Source organism: Mauremys reevesii, linkage group 9 (assembly GCF_016161935.1).
Source record: "Mauremys reevesii isolate NIE-2019 linkage group 9, ASM1616193v1, whole genome shotgun sequence".
Classification (NCBI taxonomy): domain Eukaryota; kingdom Metazoa; phylum Chordata; order Testudines; family Geoemydidae; genus Mauremys; species Mauremys reevesii.
In genome coordinates this window covers 49,527,718-49,550,529 of record NC_052631.1, presented here as the reverse complement: position 1 = coordinate 49,550,529, position 22,812 = coordinate 49,527,718, and the positions used below count along the sequence as shown (strand labels likewise).

Genomic DNA, 22,812 nt, shown 5'->3' with positions numbered 1-22,812 from the left:
CCTGACTTGACTGGAGGGTAAGCCCAGTGCGAGGGCTCATGGGGAGGCAGAGCCAAGACTACTTGTGAGGGGGAAGAATGGCTTGAGCTGCAGGTGGTGGTGGAGCCTGGATCTGTGTCAGCTGATGAAAAACAGCACTTCTATAAAAAAATACAGTTTTCAGGTATCTAAAAGGGTGTCATCAGGAGGAGGGAGAAAACTTGTTCTCCTTAGCCTCAAATGATGGAACAAGAAGCAATGGGCTTAAACTGCAGCAAGGGAGGTTTAGGTTGGACATTAGGAAAAAGTTCCTAACTGTCAGTGTAGTTAAACACTGGAATAAATTGCCTAGGGAGGTTGTGGAATCTCCATCTCTGGAGATATTTAAGAGTAGGTTAGATAAATGTCTATCAGGGATGGTCTAGACAGTATTTGGTCCTGCCATGAGGGCAGGGGACTGGACTCAATGACCTCTCGAGGTCCCTCCAGTCCTAGAGTCTATGAATCTATGAATCATGGCCATGCTCCCATGGCTGGGAATGTACACGCAGACAAGCCCTGCCAGCCGGGCTGGAGAGTCAAGGACTCTGGTCAGAACCAGCACAGCTGGAGTCAGAAACACAGCTCACTTCAAAGACACTTTAACTGATCAGCCATTTTCTGTTAGTTCAACAACTTCTAGTATAAATTCTTCAGACATGACACACCACCCAGACGCCAGGCCACGCCCGGGACGTACTGAAGTACACTGGCTTTTTATTCCATGCATTTGTTTGCTTTGACACTCATTCTTGTTCCCATCACTGTACACTGTTCAGTACAGAAATCAAGTTTGTATCAGGAAGCCACAGCGCAAGGAGGAGAGAGAGGGAGATGAGAGACACTGGGAAGGGCTGAGATGAAATGGTCACTTTTAACACACAGTGGGAAAAACAACATTAACCATAAATGCCAGAAGCCAGGCTGGTGTTGAGGAGCTGTCAGAAGCCATGCTGGGTGAGGAGTGGGCAGTGAGCCCACAACTCACCTTTCTCCTGGGAAGGAGAGTTTATAGGGAAGAAAAGAAAATGAAGTAGCCTGTCTACCCAGGGGGCTGTTCTCTGGGCATTTCGAGCCTGCCCTTGTCCAGGCTGAACGGCACTGTTACTAGCGCTTCCGCCTGCAGCTCACCCTTTGTAATCCCCTCGTGCAAACTCTGCACTCAAGCCAGACAGCAGCACCTTCTGCGCTCAGCTCCACCCGTGTAAATCCACAGTAAGTCAACATGCTTCGGTGAGGTTACGCTGGGCTTACAGCCTTGGCCTCTAGTTCTCACCTTCCTAAGAGCTACAGTCTAACCAGAGAATGAAGTCTAGACTTTGCAATACAAATGGACACATTCCTTTGCAGATGTTACAGAGCTATTGCCCGGAAATACAAAACCCGGCCTGCTCCTTCCTACCTTGGCACATCAGACTGCACCAACATTGGCACAGCTGCATGGATTTTATTCATGTCACGGGTCAGATTATGATCCTTACTACAGTACTCCTCAGGCTACCTTGTTCCTTGAATACCTGCATAAACTCAACCCCCATTCAGAAATATGGTACCTTGCACTCCTCAGGAGCGCCAGCACCTGTAGCCCTAGGACTTCTATCCTACTCCTATACCTTGGTTTGGTTTTCACCCTCTGCACACTATTTACAAAAAATCAGACATACAGCGATGTGTGAGGCACTGCCCTTATGGAGGGACAATGGCAATGGGATGTGCTATCAGTTATAGCAGCACTTTTCATGAGTGGCAAAGCCAGCACCCCAAAACAACCCCCTGAATGCCCTGCAGCATCCTATGCTGGATAAGACATGGTTTACAGAGCAAACTGTTTCACTGATGTTTCAAGGAGTTTTTAAAAACAGCTCCGGCTGTTACCCCATGCCTTGGCCTGGAAAGGCAGCCTGCCTGAGTGACGTAAATCCGAGTGTGCAGCACCCTGAGCAAGGGGAGCCCAGAAACGATCACAGTTCAAGGCTGGATAGGGTCATAAGGTCATCTAGTCTGACGGGGACTAAATAATAGGTTGGAAACTTCCACAAGTAATAGCTGTTCTATGTGCCATAGTGTGGCATGTTTGAGGCCCGATATCTCGGGACAGAAGCAAGAACTGAAATATCCAGATCCCAGGGCTTCACGGCTTCTGCATTTAGCTCTGATGACAAGATCTTGGACCTTAAAATTGCTTCTGACCTACACCTGACCACTGCCTGCTTTGATCCTTGGCCCAGTAACATTGGGGGTGATTGGCTCTGGTAAGTTTTTCCTTTTTAACTACCTATTGCTTCAGGGTGTGTAGAGGTTTGGAACGTTAGAAGGAAGCTGCCATGAGTGTGTGTGGGATGTAGGCCAGGGGCTTCAGTGCCAGGACATCCTCACTTGCATGGCATATTCTTTGCTGGGAAAAGTGCGTGTGCCTTCAACTAAGGGCAGATGCAAAACTAGACCATGTTGAACCTTCTGGGATGGAGACAAGCACAGGTGCACTCAGGGGCTGCCTGAGCTATCGCACAGTGCACACCAAGGTCCAGTCATGACCCAGGAGAGCCCGGCACCTCCTACAGCATAGCTGCTGTCCACATGCTACCAGTGCACAAGGAGCAACAACACTAGCAGGAGTCCTGAGGGAGGCACTAGCTGTTGGGAGGATTTCAGATACCTGCCAGCAGGTAATGGGGGAAGTGCCTCTGAGTATGAACAGGGGCAGCAGACCAATGCTAGGGCAGAGAGTGCTCACACCAAAGGGGATGATTTTGTACTGCCTCTCCACGAGAGTGAGGAGTGACTGTGACAGACAGTGGAGCTGAGCGATGTGGTTGAAGGCAAGGCCATGAAGAAGCGTAAAGAGGTATATGATACAGAAAGCAGGTAGGGCCACAAACTCACGTGCGTCTCAGTATATGTTAGCAGGTGCTACTGTAAGTCTAAGAACTTCCAGAGAACTCCCTCATGTCACTCACTAGGGGCTACCACTATCTCTGCGTGCTGGCTAAACAACTCCTGTGGGCACCAGGGAATCCTTCATGCCTTCTCAGGCAGGGTCTGATTGATATGGAGTTGAAGCACCTAACTCAGGGCTCTGGGAGTCTACAGCATGAGGTCAGACAGTCCCTTCTTGCCTATGCTCTACGACTGCCTTGGGAAATGAGCGCTCTCTTAAGAAAACACTTGACATCTCAGGTGAGCAAAGCTGGCTTGGCACATGGGTGCCCTCTCTGCACATCACAGTCCAGATCACCCTTAGCAGCACAGCCTCTGCTGGAGCTTAAAGCTCTCTACAGGGCCAGGCATCAGCACTCCATTTTGGGGTGAACCTCCCCATCCCTGGCACACTGAATTTGGTCCCCCCTGCATTTGTGGTCGTCAATCTGGCCCCTGCCTTCAATTTCTACGGTGTGGCTGATGGTCCTCTCTCCTCCTTTATCTAGCTGTTTTATGCGAGCATTTGGGACCTCCACTGTAGCACTACCACTAGGATGCCCTGCTCTGTACTAGCAGCCCAGAATGCCTCTCCAGAGAGGCTCGCTCAAAACTTTTTGCTTATTTCTCACTATAAGCACTCGCTCCTGTCCAACCCTTTCCCTTCACTCCTTCCCCCCCCCCCCAAACACTCACACCCTGCTGTCCCTCCGTTAATCAGGAGCAAACTCAAACTGCACAGTTTCACCCATGTGGAAGATCTCTAAAGCCCATGAAACTGAGTATCTCCTCCTTTGCCTTGCAGGCCAGCCCAGACTGACACAGCCTCCAGAATGACTGTGCTCTGCATGGCACCAGCAAGGTCACAGCAGGGGAGCAAATACTGACAGCCCCTGAAACCAGCTCTGCTCCCATCCTTCTATGATGCACAAGGAGGAAATAACATCACATGAAGAGAGAACAATTGTGCTAGCAGTAAAGCCAACCTTCTGATCTACAGAAAAGTTAATAAATAAAATGTAATAACTTAAGATCTACATGTAGTCCAGCTACAAAAATTTAAAATATAGAATAATTTAACTCATACAATACTGCTCTTTGTATAAGCAAAACATTTCCCTTCATTCTTGCCACTAGGCTATAAATTATCAAGGCTACGTTCAAAACAACATTTTAACATAAAATGTAAACAAACAGAAGAACCTGCCTACGGTCCATTCCTGCCGGTCATCTGAGGCTCGTGCATGGCTTCTATAAGAGGGCTGATTTTCCCAGGACACACTGCTCTAGCCATGCTAGCCAGACCATGAGGAAGAGCAGCTGCCTTTCCCAGGTCTCTTGAGGCAGAGCTGAAATTGTTCCAGAGAGAAAATAACTGAGAAACGGACTAAAATCTTTGTTCTGTGTGTCAGTTAAAAGGAGCCGTTTGTTTCCGAACGGAAGGGCCAGTGAGGCCCCTGGTGCTAGGCTGGTCACTCAAATGTCAGTGCCTCTGCCTTTCAGATACCCCCAGAATGCATCAGTTTCTCCTCCAGGCTGGAATTTAAAGGAGTGGGATACACTCTTTGAGGTCCCCCACATAAAACACACCCCCAACCAACATCAAGCGCTCTCTCCTCTCCCACCCCCACCCCCCTTAGGTAACTGAGTCCAAATTTTGCTTTCTGTTTTACACCAAGCCTGACATGAAGGGCAGGCAGCTGTTAATGCTTCCAAAACCAAATCATTAATAAACAGAACAAAGGGAGGGTTGATACTGTTGTCCAGGCCAATGTATTCCCTGGTTTGCTCCCAATACACAGCTCTCTCCCTTGGCGCTGGCCAGTTGTGTGATGTTGTGATAGGTGGGAGGTTGCCGCTGAAGGTTCAGTACAGGTGTCTCCGGTTTCCTCCCCAGACTAGTTCTCTGGCTTTGCAGAATGTGCTTTCCATGCTTCTTGTGTTTCCAGCACTGATTTGATTTTTTTTTTTAATTGAAGGAAACAAATGGGTGAATGGGAAGTAAGGAGAGGAAGTAAACTGTGGGAAAATGGCACTCTGCAGCTGAAAGATCTTTCTCTGCTCAGCGGGAAATTCACATTGTTTTGTCTGCCATAGTGAAGATGATTGGTGATGGTAAAAAGTGCTGTTATACCAAGTCTTGAGAGAGAATGAGGTTAGAATACATCTGCAGGATCTCACAACAAAATGCTGATTAAAAAATAAACCAAAACCCCATAAATTAACCCCCATTATCATACTCCTGGGGGAATGTATTGATTCAGAAGACCCTGGATGTAAGCACCTTGGTACCAAATTTCTCCAGGAACATGTCCACTTTCTGATTAAAAGTGACCCAGCTGGTTATACTGAATGCCATTTGTTCATAGGTTACCTTTGAGCAAGGTTTCTCTTATGCTTCTTCATTTGATAAGACTGATTGGTTTGTTTCTCTATCTATTCTCCAACCTTTAGGGCCATGAGGCCTGGTCCCCTGGGAGAGCAGCAGTAGATCCTGATGTGTCCGTCATGTTATTTATGTAAGACTCACAAGGATGTGTCTCTTTCATTTGCTTGCTTTCTTAACTTTTTTTGCAACAAATTATCGTCTCTCTTGATATATAGTCCACTCTTTACAGTAAAAAGTGTTAAAATGTAAAAAAAAAAATAAATATCAATGTTACAGTAGCTAGATTATTCAATAAAATACATCCCTGCCATTCTTGATTGAAATGCTCAGTGAGAATTAATTTCATTTGGACATTTTTCCAGAGATTCAAGTTATTGCAGATCATTTCTGAGATGGGAAGGAGAATCAGTTTCTCTTCCTGTCAAAGTATGAGGGGGTGGGGGAAATGAAGGGAGTCTTGGGGAATCCAAATGCCAGTATCAGGAGGGCTTTCGTGGGGAATTTGTCATTACCAAGTAGCAGAACTGCAGGGCTTATTGGTCCTGACGGTTGCATCAGAACACTCCCCCTCGGAAGAGTCACAATCCGATTCTCCAAACTGTGCCTGGTTCTGAAAGGCAAAAGGACAGGGAAACTCTTTTAGTGATTTCCCTGCACTGCAGAGTGACTGCACTGGCAGGATCAGCAGCTAATTGGTGGAGGAGCAGGAGATAGGGAAAGGTCCCCATCAGTGAGTCTATTACTTCTTGTCTTCTGGCAGCCAGCAGGGGGCATTGCGGATCCACAGAAGGTCACCTCTGATCCCCAACACACACCACAGAGACCTGCTGGTTAGAGAGTGTAACTAGTGGAACAGGGAAAGGGAAAGCAAGGACCTTCTCCCACACACATGCCCACTTGTCTCACTTACAAAGAACCGGAAGGGGAGCAGCAGATAGGCCAATCTAATGCAAAATTCCTAAAACCATAGAAGTTAGGGGAAGAGGGAAGGCAGAGTAAGAAAGCTGGGAGAACACAGGCACACAGGAAATGCCATATCTAGTCAGAGCAATCTCCTGTCTCCAACAGTGAACACACCAATTGCTTTAGAGGAAGGTGCAAGAAACCCCCTAGTGGAGAATGAGGAATAACTTGCCCTAGAGGAAGTTATTCTAACCCCTTAGACTGGCGTTTGACCAAAATAGGAAGGTGTATATAAGGGCTGTCGATTAATCACAGTTAACAGCCACGATTAACTCAAAATTAATCACAGTAAAAAAACCTAATCACGATTAATCGCAGTTTTAATCACACTGTCAAACAATAGAATACCAATTGAAATGTATTAAATATTTGGGATGTTTTTCTACATTTTCATATATATTGTATTCTGTGTTGTAACTGAAATCAAAGTGTACAGGAACGCCTCACTTAAAGTCGTCCCAGTTAATGTTGTTACGTTGCTGATCAATTAGAGAACATGCTCGTTTAAAGTTGCGCAATGCTCCCTTATAATGTTGTTTGGCAGCCGCCTGCTTTGTCCACTGCTTGCAGGAAGAGCAGCTCATTGCAGCTGGCTGGTGGGGCTTGGAACCAGGGTGGACCAGCAGCCCCCCCCATCAGCTCCCCATTCCCCCAAGTTCCCTGTGCTGCAGCTGCACAGCAGGCTATCAATTGCCAGCAGTTCAGCTGTCCCTCCCCCCCCACTGCCATGTGCTGCTCCTGCCCTCTGCCTTGGAGCTGCTCCCGGGAGCCTCCTGCTTGCTGGGGGGGAATGGGGGAGAGAATGGGGGGGGGGGCTGTCAGGGTGTCCCCCTTCCCCCTGCTCCTGCCCCCCGTTTACCCCATCTCCATAGAGCAGGGAGGACACACAAGAGGGCTCAGGACAGACAGAGCTTCCTGGAAGCAGCTGCCCTCTCAGCTTGCTGATCTACTTAAAAAGGCAGTGTACTGAGAGTGGGGTCAGCGTACTTAAAGGGGCAATGCACATCTTTCTCTCCCACACACACAGTATGTGTCTCTGTCTGCCATGCTGTCTCCCCTCCCTCCATTCCTGCTGCCTTGTATAGTGTGAGTTAACCCTTGAGGGCTCAGCCAATTGCTAGTTCATCATTTAGCAAGGCATTCCCTGGGAAATATCCCACCCTCTGACTTCACCACTTCAACCAAGTTTCACAATCATCATCGCTGTGTACCAGTATTAAATTGTTTCTTTAAAACTTATAGAGAGTGTGTGTGTATACACACACACACATACACAGATATAGATATAATATAGTCTTTTGTCTGGTGAAAAACATTGTGTGTGTGTGTGTGTGTGTGTAGAGATATAATATAGTCTTTTGTCTGGTGAAAAACATTTCCCTGGAACCTAATCCCCCTTTATTTACATTAATTCTTACGGGGAAATTGGATTCAATTAACATTGTTTCTCTTAAAGTCGCATTTTTCAGAAACATAACTACAACTTTAAGTGAGGAGTTACTGTATATTATTTTTTATTACAAATATTTGCACTTTAAAAATTATAAACAAAAGAAATGGTAGTTTTCAATTCACCTCATACAAGTACTGTTGCGCAATCTCTTTGTAGTCAAAGTGAAACTTACAAATGTAGATTTTTTTTTTACATAACTGCACTCAAAAACAAAAGGATGTAAAACTTCAGAGCCTAAAAGTCCACTCAGTCCTACTTCTTGTTCAGCCGATTGCTAAGAAAAACAAGTTTGTTTACATTTACAGGAGATAATGCTGCCCTCTTTTTATTGACAATGTCACCAGAAAGTGAGGACAGGAATTTGCATGGCATTTTTTGTAGCTGGCATTGTAAGGTATTTACATGCCAGATATGCTAAACATCCGTATGCCCCTTCATACTTCGGCCACCATTCCAGAGGACATGCTTCCATGCTGATGACGCTCGTTAAAAAAATAATGGGTTAATTAAATTTGTGACTGAACTCCTTGGGGGAGAATTGTATGTTTCCTGCTGTTTTACCTGCATTCTGCCATTTATTTCATGTTATAGCAGTCTTGGATGATGACCAAGCACATGTTGTTCATTTTAAGAAAACTTTCACTGCAAATTTGACAAAACGCAAAGACGGTACCAATGTCAGATTTCTAAAGAGAGCTACAGCACTCAAACCAAGGTTTAAGAATCTGAAGTGCCTTCCAAAATCTGAGAGGGATGAGGTATGGAGCATGCTTTCAGAAGTCTTAAAAGAGCAACACTCCAATGCGGAAACTACAGAACCCAAACCACCAAAAAAGAAAATCAATCTTCTGCTGATGGCATCTGACTCAGATAATGAAAATGAACAGGCGTCTGTCCACACTCCTTTGGACTGTTATCAAGCAGAACCCATCATCAGCATGGACGCATGTCCCCTGGGATGGTAACTGAATCATGAAGGGACATATGAATCTTAAGCCCGGGGGTTTTTAAACTGGGGGGCGGGACCCCTCAGAGGGTCGTGAGGTTATTACCTGGGCGGGGGGGGGGGTAGGGGGTTACGAGCTGTCAGCTTCCACCCCAAGCCCCGCTTTGCCTCCAGCATTTATAATGGCGTTAAATATATTAAAAAGTGTTTTTAATTTATAAGGGGGTCACACTCAGATGCTTGCTATATGAAAGGGGTCACTAGTAAAAAAGTTTGAGAACCACTGCTTTAGCGCATCTGGCATGTAAACATCTTGTGATGCCGGATACAACAGTGCCATGAGAGCATCTGTTCTCACTTTCAGGTTACATTGTAAACCAGGGACAGGCAGCATTATCTCCTGCAAATGTAACAAACTTGTTCAGCCAATCACTCAGACAAACAGGAAGTAGGACTGAGTGGACTTGCAGGTTCTAAAATTTTACCTTGTTTTATTTTTTAATGCATATTTTTGTAGATAATTCTACATTTGTACGTTGCACTTTCACGATAAAGAGCGTGCATAACAGTACTTGTACTAGGTGAATTGAAAAATACTATTTTTGTTTTTTTACAGTGCAAATACTTGTAATCAAAAATAAATATAAAGTGAGCACTGTACACTTTGCATTCTGTGTTGTAACTGAAATCAATATATTTGAAAATGTAGAAAATATCCAAAAATGTTTAAATAAATGGTATTCTATTATTGTTTAACAGTGTGATTAATCGTGCGATTAATTTTTTTAATCGCTTGACAGCCCTAGTTTATATCCCTTCCATTTTATTATTTAAATTCTGATTTTTCATCCTATCTAATGTAACTGTGGCTGCCTCATTAGTCATATAAATCATCTCATCTTCTGAAGCCTGTTAAGCTCCTGGCCTCAACAATATCTAGTGGCAATGAGTTCCACATGCTAATTGTGTCTTGTGTAACTTTTATCAGTTATACATTTGCTGCCTTTCAATTTCCAGGGTGAAGATAAGTGTCCAGTCTACCCTCTCTCTGCAGTACCTCTCTCATTGCCCCTTTCTGTGTAGTCCCAGGCTTTTGCCTCTCTAGTCATATGGATTTCTTGTATGGCTTCTAGTTATTTTCACCATCTGACAGAAGAGGAAGGGGAGTATTGAAGGCCCCACTCACCTCACAGCTGTGTTCATCTGCACAGAGCTTGCCCAATGACATCTGTGTCTTCACCCTGCGCACGGCGCACTCTTTGTCTGAAAGACCATCAGACTGAGTGGAGATCTCGATGGGGATTTCTGGAGTCTGGGACAGCATGTCCTCTAGCTTCTCAGTCAGCTGGTCTTCCAGCCTGTTGGTCAGCTCATCTGGGCTGTTTGAGTGGTCGCTGGTGTTCCCCTCCTCTCCATCGGACACAGAGAAGTTCTCAGAGCTGAAGGTTGAGTAGGACTGGCAGCTACTAATGCAGCGGTGAGGCCTGCAAGCCCAGGAGAACAGCTTAGCTTCACTTTGCTCAATCCCTGCATTACAGTGTTTCTGTTTATACTGGTAAATCACTTTCCCCACTCCACATTATTGGCCGGGCTGCTCCACTTCAGACCCAAAGAAGCCTGGCCCTGACAAGCTAACCTACTTCCACCGAACACTCTGTGGGAGCCTGCGTTAGGATGGTCTCCAATTGCCCCTCAGTTGCCACCTTTTTGGTAGTTCCAGTCCCATCCTCCACCTTTGTAAAGTTCACTAGGCAGGGCAAGGGGGCCAGCAAAGAACACTTCTCAAGCTGGAGCTGGGTTGCTGATGTTAAATATTTCAGCCCTGCCTGGGGAAAACCGCTTCTCACTGGCTCCTTTCCCCAACCCCAGAGGTGTAAGCAGCCAATCAGAGCTGCTCTCCCCACCCCTCAGGAGCTGAAACCATTCTCACAAAATGAAAGGGAAAGAGGGAGCAGAAATAGCCCAGGGTGGCCCTCTAACCCCTGGGAACAATGGGACAGCTCCTCTGTACTTCCTCCCTGCAGCACCCAACCTGGAAGGGACAGTGGGGATCCTACTGCAGCCCTGCCCCAGCCCTTAGAGAGAGGTGAGAAACCCCAGGAGCTGCAGGAAAAGCAGCGGTAAGGTTGGAGGAGGAGAACAGATGGGGGACTGGAGGAGGCAGAATTGATGGTGGCTGGAGGGGGCTGCCAGATGTGATGTCACCTTCATTTCTGTACAAAATGATAGAGCTCCCCACTTTTTTCAATCTGCTCTATGCATCGGTAACAGGCTAATTATATATTGCTGGCCCCAAGTATTATTATTATTATTCAAAACAAAGCAACATTCAAACATAGCAAAACAAGTTGCTAAGATTGCAGGCACACAGCCATGGTCTGAGACAAAAGGTATTAGGAAAATGTTTAAAAGTGAATGACATGATCCGAATTTTCAAAACCTGAACTTGAGGCTTGTTTTCTGATTTTTACAAAATTCCCAGAAGATCTCTTGCTGGGGCTGAGAAGTGGCATGCTAAATTTCATAGGGAATGGTCTCTTTACAGAGAGCTTGAGAAGGAAAAGGTGTCTTTTGGAGGGGGAGGGGGTGTGAAGGGCTCTGTGATGGGGTGTCTACCCTGCACAAAAGACAGAGCAAGTTAGATTAGGTTGATTAACCTGATTGGATGCATCTGAGGGAGAGCCAGGGCTTGAAAGGCTGATTGATGATGGAGCCTATCTGAGAAGAAACAAGCAGGGCTGGTATAAAGCCAGGAAGTTGGCAGCAGAAGAGGGCTGCAGGGGAAGTAGTCTGCAGTCACTCTCTGGAAGAAGGGAGTTTGGGTTCGTAAAACCGGGTGGGGGGAAGGGTGCGAGAAGATGCAGGAAGGAGTCCAGGGAAATAGCAGCAGGGTCTGGGAGCAAGCAGACCACAGATGCCAGACACAGGGTCCCTGGACTGGAACCCAGAGTATAGGGTGGGCCCAGGTTCCCCTATAAGTCACCGGGGAAGTGGCCCAGACTGAGCAGTGGAGCAGAAGAATGCCTTGGGGCAGTTGTCCAGTGGGATTTTGCTACCCTGGAAAGGAAGGACTAGAGTGACCTGGCCAGAAGATCAAACCACAAAGAGAGAGCACCCTGAGTCGTAGAGAGGGAGGACGCATGGCACATGAACAACAGAAGGGGACGTTGGACCCGGAAGGAGCTAATGCCCAAAGCAGCCAGAAGGAGGCACCTTAGCAGTGATTGTATCCCATGAGAGGCTTATAAAGTGAAGCTAGCTTTAGCCTTAATTATGGCACAGTGGGGCCCTGATCCTTGACGGGGGCTCCTAGGTACTACAACAATAGATGATATAATATATCTGAAGCACTGGAATACTTTCCATATATCCCTTATGAAACTGTACAACTGCTCAAGCACTACAGCACAATGACTGAACATGTCCTCGCCCCTTTTCCACCTCCCTGCTTCTGCATTAACACTGTGCAGTTTTCAGCATGCTCCTGCATTGGGAAAATCACAGCTACTCGTTCTGGCAGATCTCCTCTTCAGAGCCTCTTCGATCATATGTTCCACTGCTCCTTTCCTCAACACAGCATAGAATCATAGAATTCAAGATCAGAAGGGACCATTATGATCATCTAGTCTGACCTCCTGCAAGATGCAGGCCACATAAGCTGATCCACCCACTCCTGAACTAATTCTCTCCCTTGACTCTGCTGTTGAATGCTCCAAATCATGATTTAAAGACTTCAAGAAGCAGATAATCCACCAGCAAGCGACCCCTGCCCCATGCTTCGGAGGAAGGCGAAAAACCTCCAGGGCCACTGCCAATCTACCCTGGAGGAAAATTCCTTGCCGACCCCAAATATGATGATCAGCTGAACCCCGAGCATGTGGGCAAGACTCTCCAGCCAGACCCTCTGGAAAAGGCTAACAATATCCCAACATTGACCCTTTGTACTAATTACCAGTGTGGCCCGTTATTGACCTATTGACTAAACCCGTTATCCTATCATACCATCCCCTCCATAAACTTATCCAGCTTAATCTTAAAGTCATGGAGGTCCTTTGCCCCCACTGTTTCCCTCGTAGGCTGTTCCAGAATTGCACTCCTCTGATGGTTAGAAACCTTCGTCTAATTTCAAGCCTAAATTTCCTGACTGACAATTTATATCCGTTTGTCCTCGTGTCCACATTAGCACTGAGCTGAATTAATTCCTCTCCTTCCCTGGTATTTATCCCTCTGATATATTTAAAGAGTGCAATCATATCTCCTCTTATCCTTCTTTTGGTTAAGGAAAACAAACCGAGCTCCTCAAGTCTCCTTTCATACGACAGGCTTTCCATTCCTCGGATCATTCTAGTGGCCCTTCTTTGTACCCGTTCCAGTTTGAATTCATCCTTCTTAAACATGGGAGACCAAAACTGCACACAATACTCCAAATGAGGTCTCACCAACGCCTTATATAACGGGACTAGCACCTCCTTATCTCTACTAGCTTTTTTAACGGCCACATCATATTGCCTACTCATAGTCATCCTACGATCAACCAGGACTCCTAGGTCCTTCTCCTCCTCCGTTACTTCCAACTGGTGCGTCCCCAGCTTATAACTAAAATTCTTGTTAGTCATCCCTAAATGCATAACCTTACACTTCTCATTATCGAATTTCATCCTGTTACTAATACTCCAGTTTACAAGGTCATCCAAATCTCCCTGGAGGATATCCCGATCCTTTTCCGAATTGGCAATACCTCCCAACTTGGTGTCATCCGCAAACTTTATCAGCCCACTCCTACTTTTGGTTCCGAGGTCAGCGATAAATAGATTAAATAAAATCAGACCCAAAACCGAACCCAGGGGCAGCACAGTGCACTGCTCAGCTTACCTCCCCCACTGGGACTGAATCGCTGCACTATTACAGCAGATGCCCCTCCATGCAGTCTAAGCAGCACTATCTGGCTGATGCCCCTGCATGCTGTCAAGTGCACAGCACTTCTGAAAACCCCTTTGGCAATGAGTGGGCAATAGATGGGCACTGACCCCATATAAACATCCTACCTGATGCCCCTCCACACTAAAAAAGGGTACTTTCTAGGTGGCAATGGTTCATGATTTATCAGGAAAGCAGGCGATGTCCCCTGGTGCTGAGTGAATGCACTGCACAGCAGATTTCATTCCACATGCTGAGAAATGCAACTAGCCGTTGGAGTCACCTAATTTACACAAAGGTTCCCATTCTCTATTTGCTCCAGCTGGCTGGGAAGAAATGATGCTGAATTTTCCATGACAATTGATGGTGGTTTTATGAACACTTGCCCTCACCTTTTATTGCAGGATTAATCAGAAGGAATATGGGGTCTGTCCCAGGAGAAGAGCTTTTAATACTTCACACCTGGCAGTGGCAAACTGCTTCAGGTGGTGGTACAGGGCCAGATTCTATACTCTCTGAGCCACTCGGTCCAGACTTTACTACACTGTCCACAAATGGGAATCCTTCAAATCCCCTTTTCATCCTACTTTGCAATATTTTGTTAGACATAGGTGCACCTTTGTTACCCCACTCTGGAACATTCATTCCTAGCTCTCTCTTCCTTATGGAGAAGATATGTTGTGGAGAGCATGCTCTAATTCACACACAAATCTCTGTAGCGATCACAGGACACACAGAGCACAGCTGACACACGGGCAGATGAGGGTGCTTTTGGTATTGACACACTCCTTTTCCACTTTTACTCGTGTGAAAATCATTTCAAGACAAGATTCAGCAATTTCTGACACTATGAAAGTCATGGGGACACCCATAACCTTTGACTAAAATGTTTGGACAATGGAGGAACCCCTGCCTAGAGCAGCCAAAGCCAGCAGACCAATTCCTCCAGTAGGAGCAGAATGGAGATCTTGGAGGTGGAGTGGAATCTGGGTGACGGGTTGTGGGAAGGAACCAAGGGGCTGAGTAGAGAAATGCAGTATAAACTGTGTGAGCCAAATTACTGTAGTTGAGACCCAAACTAAAGGGCTGTAGTTGGATGTAGCTAATGCTCTTTAAAATGTTTCACTCGACTCCTCTCCTTAGTCCCTGGGCTCCTCTCCAGGATCCCTGCCTTCAATTACCCAAGCCCCACTTTCTCAAAGGGGGACATGACCCCTGCCTTATGGGGAGGACCTGACCCTGTTTCTGATAACCAGGCTTTTGATGAAGTGACGTCCATGTAATCAAGGCTGCACTGTTCTAGCCCAGATGCTGGAGTCATTCCCTTGCCCTCTGCAGCAACAAATCTGATAAAGAACTTCTGAAAGATTCTGTCGAGGGTGCCAGACCCTGGCAGTTTCAAGCTTAATGGTACAGACATTGGAGATACCAGCCTGGATAGCAGTAGCTTCTTGCACTGAGCACACATGGTGAGGTTCCTGCCCAAACAAGCCCATGATGGAGAGGAGCTATGCTGGAGAGGCCTGCAACTTGCAGGGGGCTGAAAACAGCTGGGCACAGCATGAGGCATCACAGAGGGGACACTCATGTGACTGAGCTTGTAGCTAGTTGGACCGGAGCTCTTGCCATAGTTTATGGTGCTGATGATCACCACAGAACTGGCCAGGCCCTCGACAGAGTATCACTACAGGGTTGGATACATTTCATGCTGGAACTTGGGCAATGATTTCGCAGGGACCTATCATGCTGAGGCAGAAGGCTCAGAATTCCCAGCACAATGCCATGATGTTATGTGATATGAAACTGAGCCAGATTAAAAAATAAAAATGGATTTCTGCCTACCACTCAAGGAAGGATTGGCAGGGTTTAGCTATTTACCTCTGTCTCCGTGGGAACTCCACTTCACTGTCCACTTCTCCTTCTTCCTGTTCTGAAGAGTCATCACCACTCTGGCAGGGGGAAAGAGAACTATGTTACTGGACTGATTTAAAGCAATCATACAGCTACCTAGCTGCCACTTGGTTCTCTGGTACAAAGCCACTGCACCAAAAGGTTTCATAGTGTTTAAAGCCAGAAGGACCCTTAGATCATCTACTTTGATCTCCTGTATATCACAGACCATTAATTCACACCCAGTTTCCATTATATGGAGCCCAGTATCTTGAGTAGACTACACATTTCAGTCCTCAAGAGACTAAGCTGCTGTGTGTCACAGGCAGAGAACAGGGGGACCGAGGCGCCACCAATGACATATGCTAAGACAATCCCAGCAGATGAACCAATCCCCCATGCTCCAGAGGAAGGTGAAAACCTTCAAAAGGTCCCAGCCAATCTAACCTGGGGAAAAATTCCATCCTGATCTCTAATCTGGTGATCACTTAGATCCAGAGCACATGAGCAAAGCCACACCAGCCAGGCAGCTAAAATACAGGATTCTCTGTACCACATTAGATCATTTGGTCCACCCCACCTGGTGTCCCGTCTGCAGCCAGAGCCAATCCCTGCTGCTTCAAAGGAAGGCAAAAAAACCCTAACCCTCAAAATACATCCACCTAATTACGCATCAGAGGAAAAAGTCCTCCCTGAGCCGTGCAGGTGAACAGCTGAAGCCATGAGGCATGAGATTAAATTATATTAATTGTCATAATGCAGAGCTGCAAGTGTTCTGAGCATGCTGAAGGCAGTTCAGAGAATCTGTTCTCTCCATGGCCCATGAAGGAAGGGAATGAACTACAGCATTCCAAACAAATAAGGAGTCAAAAACTTCTACAAGCTAAAAGCTATGAAAAGTGGAATGGTGCAGGAAACTCTGAGATGTGGCAAATGTTTCACACTGGACGGACAGAGACATCTGACTGTTGATCAATGTAACAGGAAATCCAACCAATCGGGTCTTAGAGTCATCATGCGCGAATATTACAAAGGTCTGAATTAAAATAGCCAGGGCAACTTCTGAGATACTGGAATATCCCAGCAATATTTCTGAAATGGGGACATTTAACACAGAGTTTAGATCTTGTCTTCACAGGGACACTGACTGGCAGTATAATTATACTGCTATAGCAATGTTGGTATTACTCCCATATGGATGCTCTATTCCAGAAGAAAAGTGACTTGGTCCTTGCATAATTACTCTGCTTTGTGTTTTGCAGTGGGGTAATTTTTCTGGAACAAAGTCACTTTTTTTTCCAGAACAGTGTCCACATGGGGAATTATACCATCATAGCTACCTACAGCAGTAGAATTCTGCCACTAGAGTTTTGCCAATCAATTTCCCTGCATAGACAAGCCAGAGACTGGCACAGTTTTACAGTCCTTCAAGTGACAAGATGACCAAAGATACAGAATTCAGCAGGGACTAAATAATGTGCTTTACTGTAGAATTATTAGTACCTAGTTTTGAAATATTCTCTGACAACCACAAGGTCACACCTGAATGAAAATGATTCCAATTCTCTGGTTCCAAAATTATATCATTAGGGAGAGATATACAGTACTTTGGAGTGATAATAAAACATGACAAAAATACTGAAAGAAAACTTATGGAAATGAGGTAGCAAGAAACACAGCACTGGATTCTGGGGACATCCCAAAGGTTTATCATGCTATTAGAAGCAGTAGAGTATAACCAGAAGAAATAAAACAAGTAGAATTAGAGTACTAAGGATACAGTCACATAGTCCCCATAACTCTCCGAATAAACTAGCTGACTCTAGTCAATAATGCACAAAAGCAGGGTCGGTATCTGAGAAAATTAAAAGTGAGAGTACACCAGAGTCTGAAGGAAGTAAAAAGGCAACTGTGACAGAATTGGAACTGTTCATTAATCATCATGAATACTGGATGTTGACCAGGTTATGGGGAGGTTTACTGTATAGTTTTAGTTTAATACGGGGCTACTGGGAAAACAAGCAGAAAGGAAAAGAATAGCTGAAGATAAGCCACTCCTCCACAAACATTTGAGGGTTGTTAAGAGACACTACCAGGAGAGGAAAAAGCCTGAGATATGGAAGATCTAAAGGACTATAGCAGTTTAAAAAAGAACAAGGAGTTGTTCATAGAATCATAGGGTTGGAAGGGACCTCAGGAGGTCATCTAGTCCAAACCCCTGCTCAAAGCAGGACCAATCCCCAAACAGAATTTTACCCCAGTTCCCTAAATGGCCTCCTTAAGGATTGAACTCACAACCCTGGGTTTAGCAAGCCAATGCTCAAACCACTGAGCTAGCCCTCCCCCCCATAAGGGTCATCACTGGAAGCTGGGAGCAAGCCAGCTTTGACAGTTTGCTGAGCTCAATAATCCAGCCAAGAAATGATCAAGCATGGCTTCTGTATTAAGATTTGACTACAAATGAGATTTAACCACTTTCTCCAGTATTTTTCTCAAAATCTAATGTCCTCCTGGCAGACTTTATACAAATACCCTTTGTATTTCTCCTCCAATGTAGCTTGTCTTTTTCCATGGTGACCCTCCCTTCTTATATCTCTTGAAAAATTGATTATTTTGTTTATCAACTTACACACAAAAAACTACATTAAAAGAACATTATTAAGGTTGCAAAGTCAAGCACTGAAGTGTTAGGAAATGCCAGGCTGCCTGCATAACATTAATTTGCCTCCCTTGTGTATATGCATTATGATAATTCTTTAATTATGTAACTGCCTTAACCATGACACCATCCTTTCTCTTCCTGCAATCTCCTGCCTTGTTCACTAAACACCTTCCAACTTCCACAACAAATGAGACAGGGCCCTATAGAAAAAAGCAACAATGATTCATCCCCAGAGCAATGATTCGTCCTGTGTACTGACCGAGGCAGGGGTCCTGTGGAAAAAAATAGCACGTGATCATGTAATTAAAGACTATCTCATAATGCATACACACAGGAAGGTTGATTTAAGGTTGCACAGGCAATCTGAATTCTGGCATTTCCAAACTGTAGAATGCTTGACTTTGCAACCTTAATAATGTTATTTTAATGTAGTTTTGTGTGTGTAATTTTCTAGGGCTTTTTTAATAAGCAAACTGGAAAAACATATCCATCATGTGGAACCATACCGCCAACCACATGGGCCATCAGTAAGATTGGAAGCTTTAGATCCACTGCACTAACCTCTTCCACCTTAGCTAACGAAGTAACGGATAGCAGTAGTAGGTTGTTGTCACAAGAGGGAAATGAGGCATATATTTTGTCAGTGAGTTTCATAGCTATTTGTTGCCAGTACAGGAAATGTTGTGACTTGGGAATCCTCCACTCTATTCCAGGTTCTGAAAGGAGTGCACTTCAGTGTTGAGACCCTTCGGGTCCTATTGCCCCAAAGTCTGACATAGTCTATGCCTGGCCTCAACAACCTATGCTTCTCCCAGTACCAGTCTTCATCCCACCACACTTCACCTTCATGACCCAGTCCCATTTCAATCCCCTTTGCCCTGGTTTCAGTCCCCACCCTTGTCCCAGTCTCTCCTCTGGCCACCTCCCCAAGCCCAGCTCCTCTGTTCTCTGCATTCCAGCCAGGCTGGTTCCCACATCTCCTCGTTGAGTACCAGCAGGGGAAGTATTGAGAACACAGAAGACTATATCCCTTCTCTCAGGTCTTGTTCCTGTCACCAAAGCACTCCCAGGCTGTAAAAAAGAGCAATTGCAGGGAGAGTCCTTCAGCTCCAGGCTGGAGCATGCTCAGTGCAGACAGAATCTTTGGGGTATTTAGCTGCCAAAGCCTCTACTGAGCATGAACAAATCACAACTTTTGGAATCTTATAACTTAGGTAAATTTAGACAATCTCACAGGAACTCCAAAAGGCATTTTGCTGACACCAGGGCAACATCTGTGGCAAATTTGGAGCTCCTGCTCCAAAGCATAGAGGAACTAAAAGCTTCTCAAAGAAATGGTTGTAAGAAATTTTTTTTTTTTAACATGGGCAAAACAATATGATTTTCCCTGACTCTGTTCTGAGAAATGGCTGGACCATTTTTTCTGATTTTTTTTTCTTTTTTTAAAAAAAGAACCTTTAGTCAGACACTTGGCCTCATAAGTTTCAGTCCAAGCAGTTAATGTTTGGAAAAGTTATAGATAACTGAAAAGAGTCTTATAATGGGAAGTGTTAGGCCACATTAACCATATGCAGTACTACTACCTCCACCTATAATCTTCCCAATAAAAACCACTTTAAAAAGGATGTCAAAGTTGCAAAACAAAGCACACAAATTAAAATTAAAGTTGCATGCACAACCTTAACTCTGCCCCTTTGTGTATGGATTGCTATACAAAGTTTTTTTACATAGTCAGATACTCTCTCTCAAACAATACTATACCACATTGTACAATTTTTTTCTGGAAAATTTTAAACATTAGACTATTGTTATTTTAAAGACGACTTTCCTGTCTTTACCTTTTGAATAGGTCTGGGTTTGCAAGGTAGCACTGGGGCAGCCTGGTGTTGAGGGGTGCCTAGCAATGACACTGACTTGCAGCTGTTGAAGTTCTCCTCCTCCATCTTTTCAGGAAGCTGGACCTTTTCGTACAAGGGACCACTTGTTGTTGATTCAGGGTGGTTCATCCCTGGTTCAATGGACGGCATCTGTTTCTGACCACCGTTTGCCTGCCTGCACTGAGGACAGGGGTTGTGTGGGTCTGCTTTACAACACTGCCAGTGATCAACCTTGTGTTCCTCATTCTCCAGATTCCTCCGACAATCTGCTTCCATAGCAGTAGAGATGAGATCGGGGCTGGAGCCGGACATGCGCCTTTGGGCATGGTTACTGAGAGGGCTCCGCAGGGCTGCTGCAGGGCCAAAGTACCTCAGGTTGTTCGCACAGTTTGCGATGTCTTGCCCCTGGATGTTTAGCCTGGGGTGATGGCCATGGTAATGGGGGTGACTATGCTGCTGGTGCTGCTGTAGGCTGGAAAGATGAGAATGAGGAGGATGATGATGATGATGAGGTGGCTGGGGTGAGTTGTCGTGTGCTGGCTGATTTTTCAAGATCCCTGCAAATTCATTATAGCTGCCTTTGCTGTTCCCTCGTCGGTGACGTGGTTTGCAGCGGTATCGGCCTTTGTTACTGAGTGTTGACATTTTGGGACTTCCTGAGACTGGTGAGCCATTGGGTGCCACCTCCGCACTGGATATGCCCTCTGATTTCAGCAGGTCTGGTCTGGGAGACAGGTGAAAATGGGATTTAACTTTGAAGGTAGAACTAACCCATGGCATCACTCTGGGACCAGTGACTCAGTGAGCAGGAGTAAGCACAAGCAGCTGCACCAGACCCTGCTCTCTACAGTCTATGGACATTCTTTCCCTTCTGCTGATTGGCTGTTGGCTCCAACTCACTTCCCTCTATCCCCACTCATGGTCCTTTCACCTCCGCTTCTCTCCTACCACCCTCCCTGGTCCCTGTGACCAATATCACAACCACATGCTGTATCTTTGGCAGAACATATTGTGTTAAGTTTATGTACCACTGTGGGTCAGGGATGGTTCGCATGATTGTATGGGCGGGAGGGATAGCTCAGTGGTTTGAGCATTGGCCTGCTAAACCCAGGGTTGTGAGTTCAATCCTTGAGGAGGCCATTTAGGGATCTGGGGCAAAAATCTGTCAGGGGATTGGTCCTGCTTTGAGCAGGGGGTTGGACTAGATGACCTCCTGAGGTCCCTTCCAACCCTGATATTCTATGATTGTGTTCTACTGATGCAGGAGCACCTCCAGGAACTAAAACAGCATGGGGTGATTAAAGGGGAATCACTCACGACTGTAAACATCTGCAGAAAGGTACCACCCATTGGGAGGCTTCCATATACTGGTTCAAGCTGTGTTTTCCAGAGATCGACAGACCAAAAAAGGGCTTTGGGCATAAAAAAGCAGTGTTTAAACTGACTCAGGGCCCTCTTTCTGATCCAGCAGGACCTTATGTCCAAGGTCCCCAATCCTTGTTGAAGGATTGGAAATATTTTGGCCTACTAGTGCCTCCTATGATTGATGGGGACTCCTGGTATGTTTAGCATCCCTACTGGAACATTTATTGTTTTAATGTTTTCTCTGTAATGCCTTTCCCTTAAGTATCAGTGGGGTAGCCATGTTAGTCTGGATCTGTAAAAGCAGCAAAGAATCCTGTGGCACCTTATAGACTAACAGACGTTTTGCAGCATGAGCTTTCATGGGTGAATACCCACTTGGTCGGATACATCCTACGAAGTGGGTATTCACCCACGAAATCTCATGCTCCAAAACGTCTGTTAGTCTATAAGGTGCCACAGGACTCTTTGCTGCTTTTCCCTTAAGTATAAATGTGCTTGATTAGAAAGAGCTGTGTGGTAATTTGTAACTGCTGGCAATACACTGGCTCTTGGAGAGAAAGGCACTGGACTTCAGGCAGACTGGCTTGCTGGGGACATCACTGTGTAAGGCAGGGAGATGTGCAGCCTTAAAATGCTCAGTCAGGAGGAAGAGAGACTCAGGTCTACACCCAAGAGAGGTGACAGCTGGGAGCTGGAAACCTTAGGCATGTGCCCTTGAGGGAGCACAGGAGCAGTTACCCAGAAACGGTGACAGTCCCCTCCTACCTTTCTCTCCTCCCACTTTGTCCCCTCCACAGCCCTTTGTCTCTCCATTTAACCCCCTCCTAATAAAGCCTCGTTTGTTTTTAAATTAAAAACCCACCAATAAATCACGGCGCTAACACATCTGCTTGTATGTTCTATCCCTGTCCCACACCCTTTGTCTTGTCTATTTAGCTTATAAACCTTGGGGCAGGGACTGTATCTTTTGACGTGTCTCAGCAGGGCCCAGCACAATGGGGTTTCCAGGTGGCACAAGACAGACAATAACAGCAGTCAGTTCATTTCAGCTACACAGGAATAAACATCAATCACTGTCACTCTCTTGTGTAGGACTTGCTTCTCTGGCTAGGATTTTGTTTGTGCAGAAGTTTCCTACCGTTTCGTCTGGCTCCCTGGCTTATGAGAGACCCCCTTCCTCTTCATCAGCTTCTCTACCGCAATGGGGTGGATTATTGGTCTGACTGGATGACGCTTGTAAGTCCCAGGATATTTCTTTTCCACCGCTTGTTCCCGTCTGAAACACGGAACAAAGAATGAATCCCTAGTCTCCTCTCTGTAAAATGGAAGTTTTTGCTGGATTCAGTGGTGGATTAGCCACTTGGCCAACGGAGCCCATGCCCAGGGGCCTCAGCCAATTGGGTTGGGGCGCGGGGG

At 45.8% G+C, this 22,812-nt stretch overlaps 1 protein-coding gene across 7 annotated transcripts in view; it reads right to left on the bottom strand.

Annotated features, from left to right (window-relative positions):
• Positions 1–718: 718 nt before the first annotated feature.
• MAP3K13 (mitogen-activated protein kinase kinase kinase 13) overlaps positions 719–22,812 on the bottom strand; it is a 144,185-nt gene continuing 122,091 nt past the window's right edge. For all 7 annotated transcript variants that reach the window (XM_039488924.1, XM_039488923.1, XM_039488921.1 and 4 more), the window contains 5 exons: positions 22,535–22,672; positions 19,993–20,755; positions 15,481–15,551; positions 9,872–10,169; positions 719–5,933 (listed from right to left, as the gene is read on the bottom strand). In XM_039488924.1, coding sequence (XP_039344858.1) covers positions 5,832–5,933; positions 9,872–10,169; positions 15,481–15,551; positions 19,993–20,755; positions 22,535–22,672 — 1,372 coding nt within the window. In that variant the 3' untranslated portion in view covers positions 719–5,831. The remainder of the gene's footprint in view (positions 5,934–9,871; positions 10,170–15,480; positions 15,552–19,992; positions 20,756–22,534; positions 22,673–22,812) is intronic.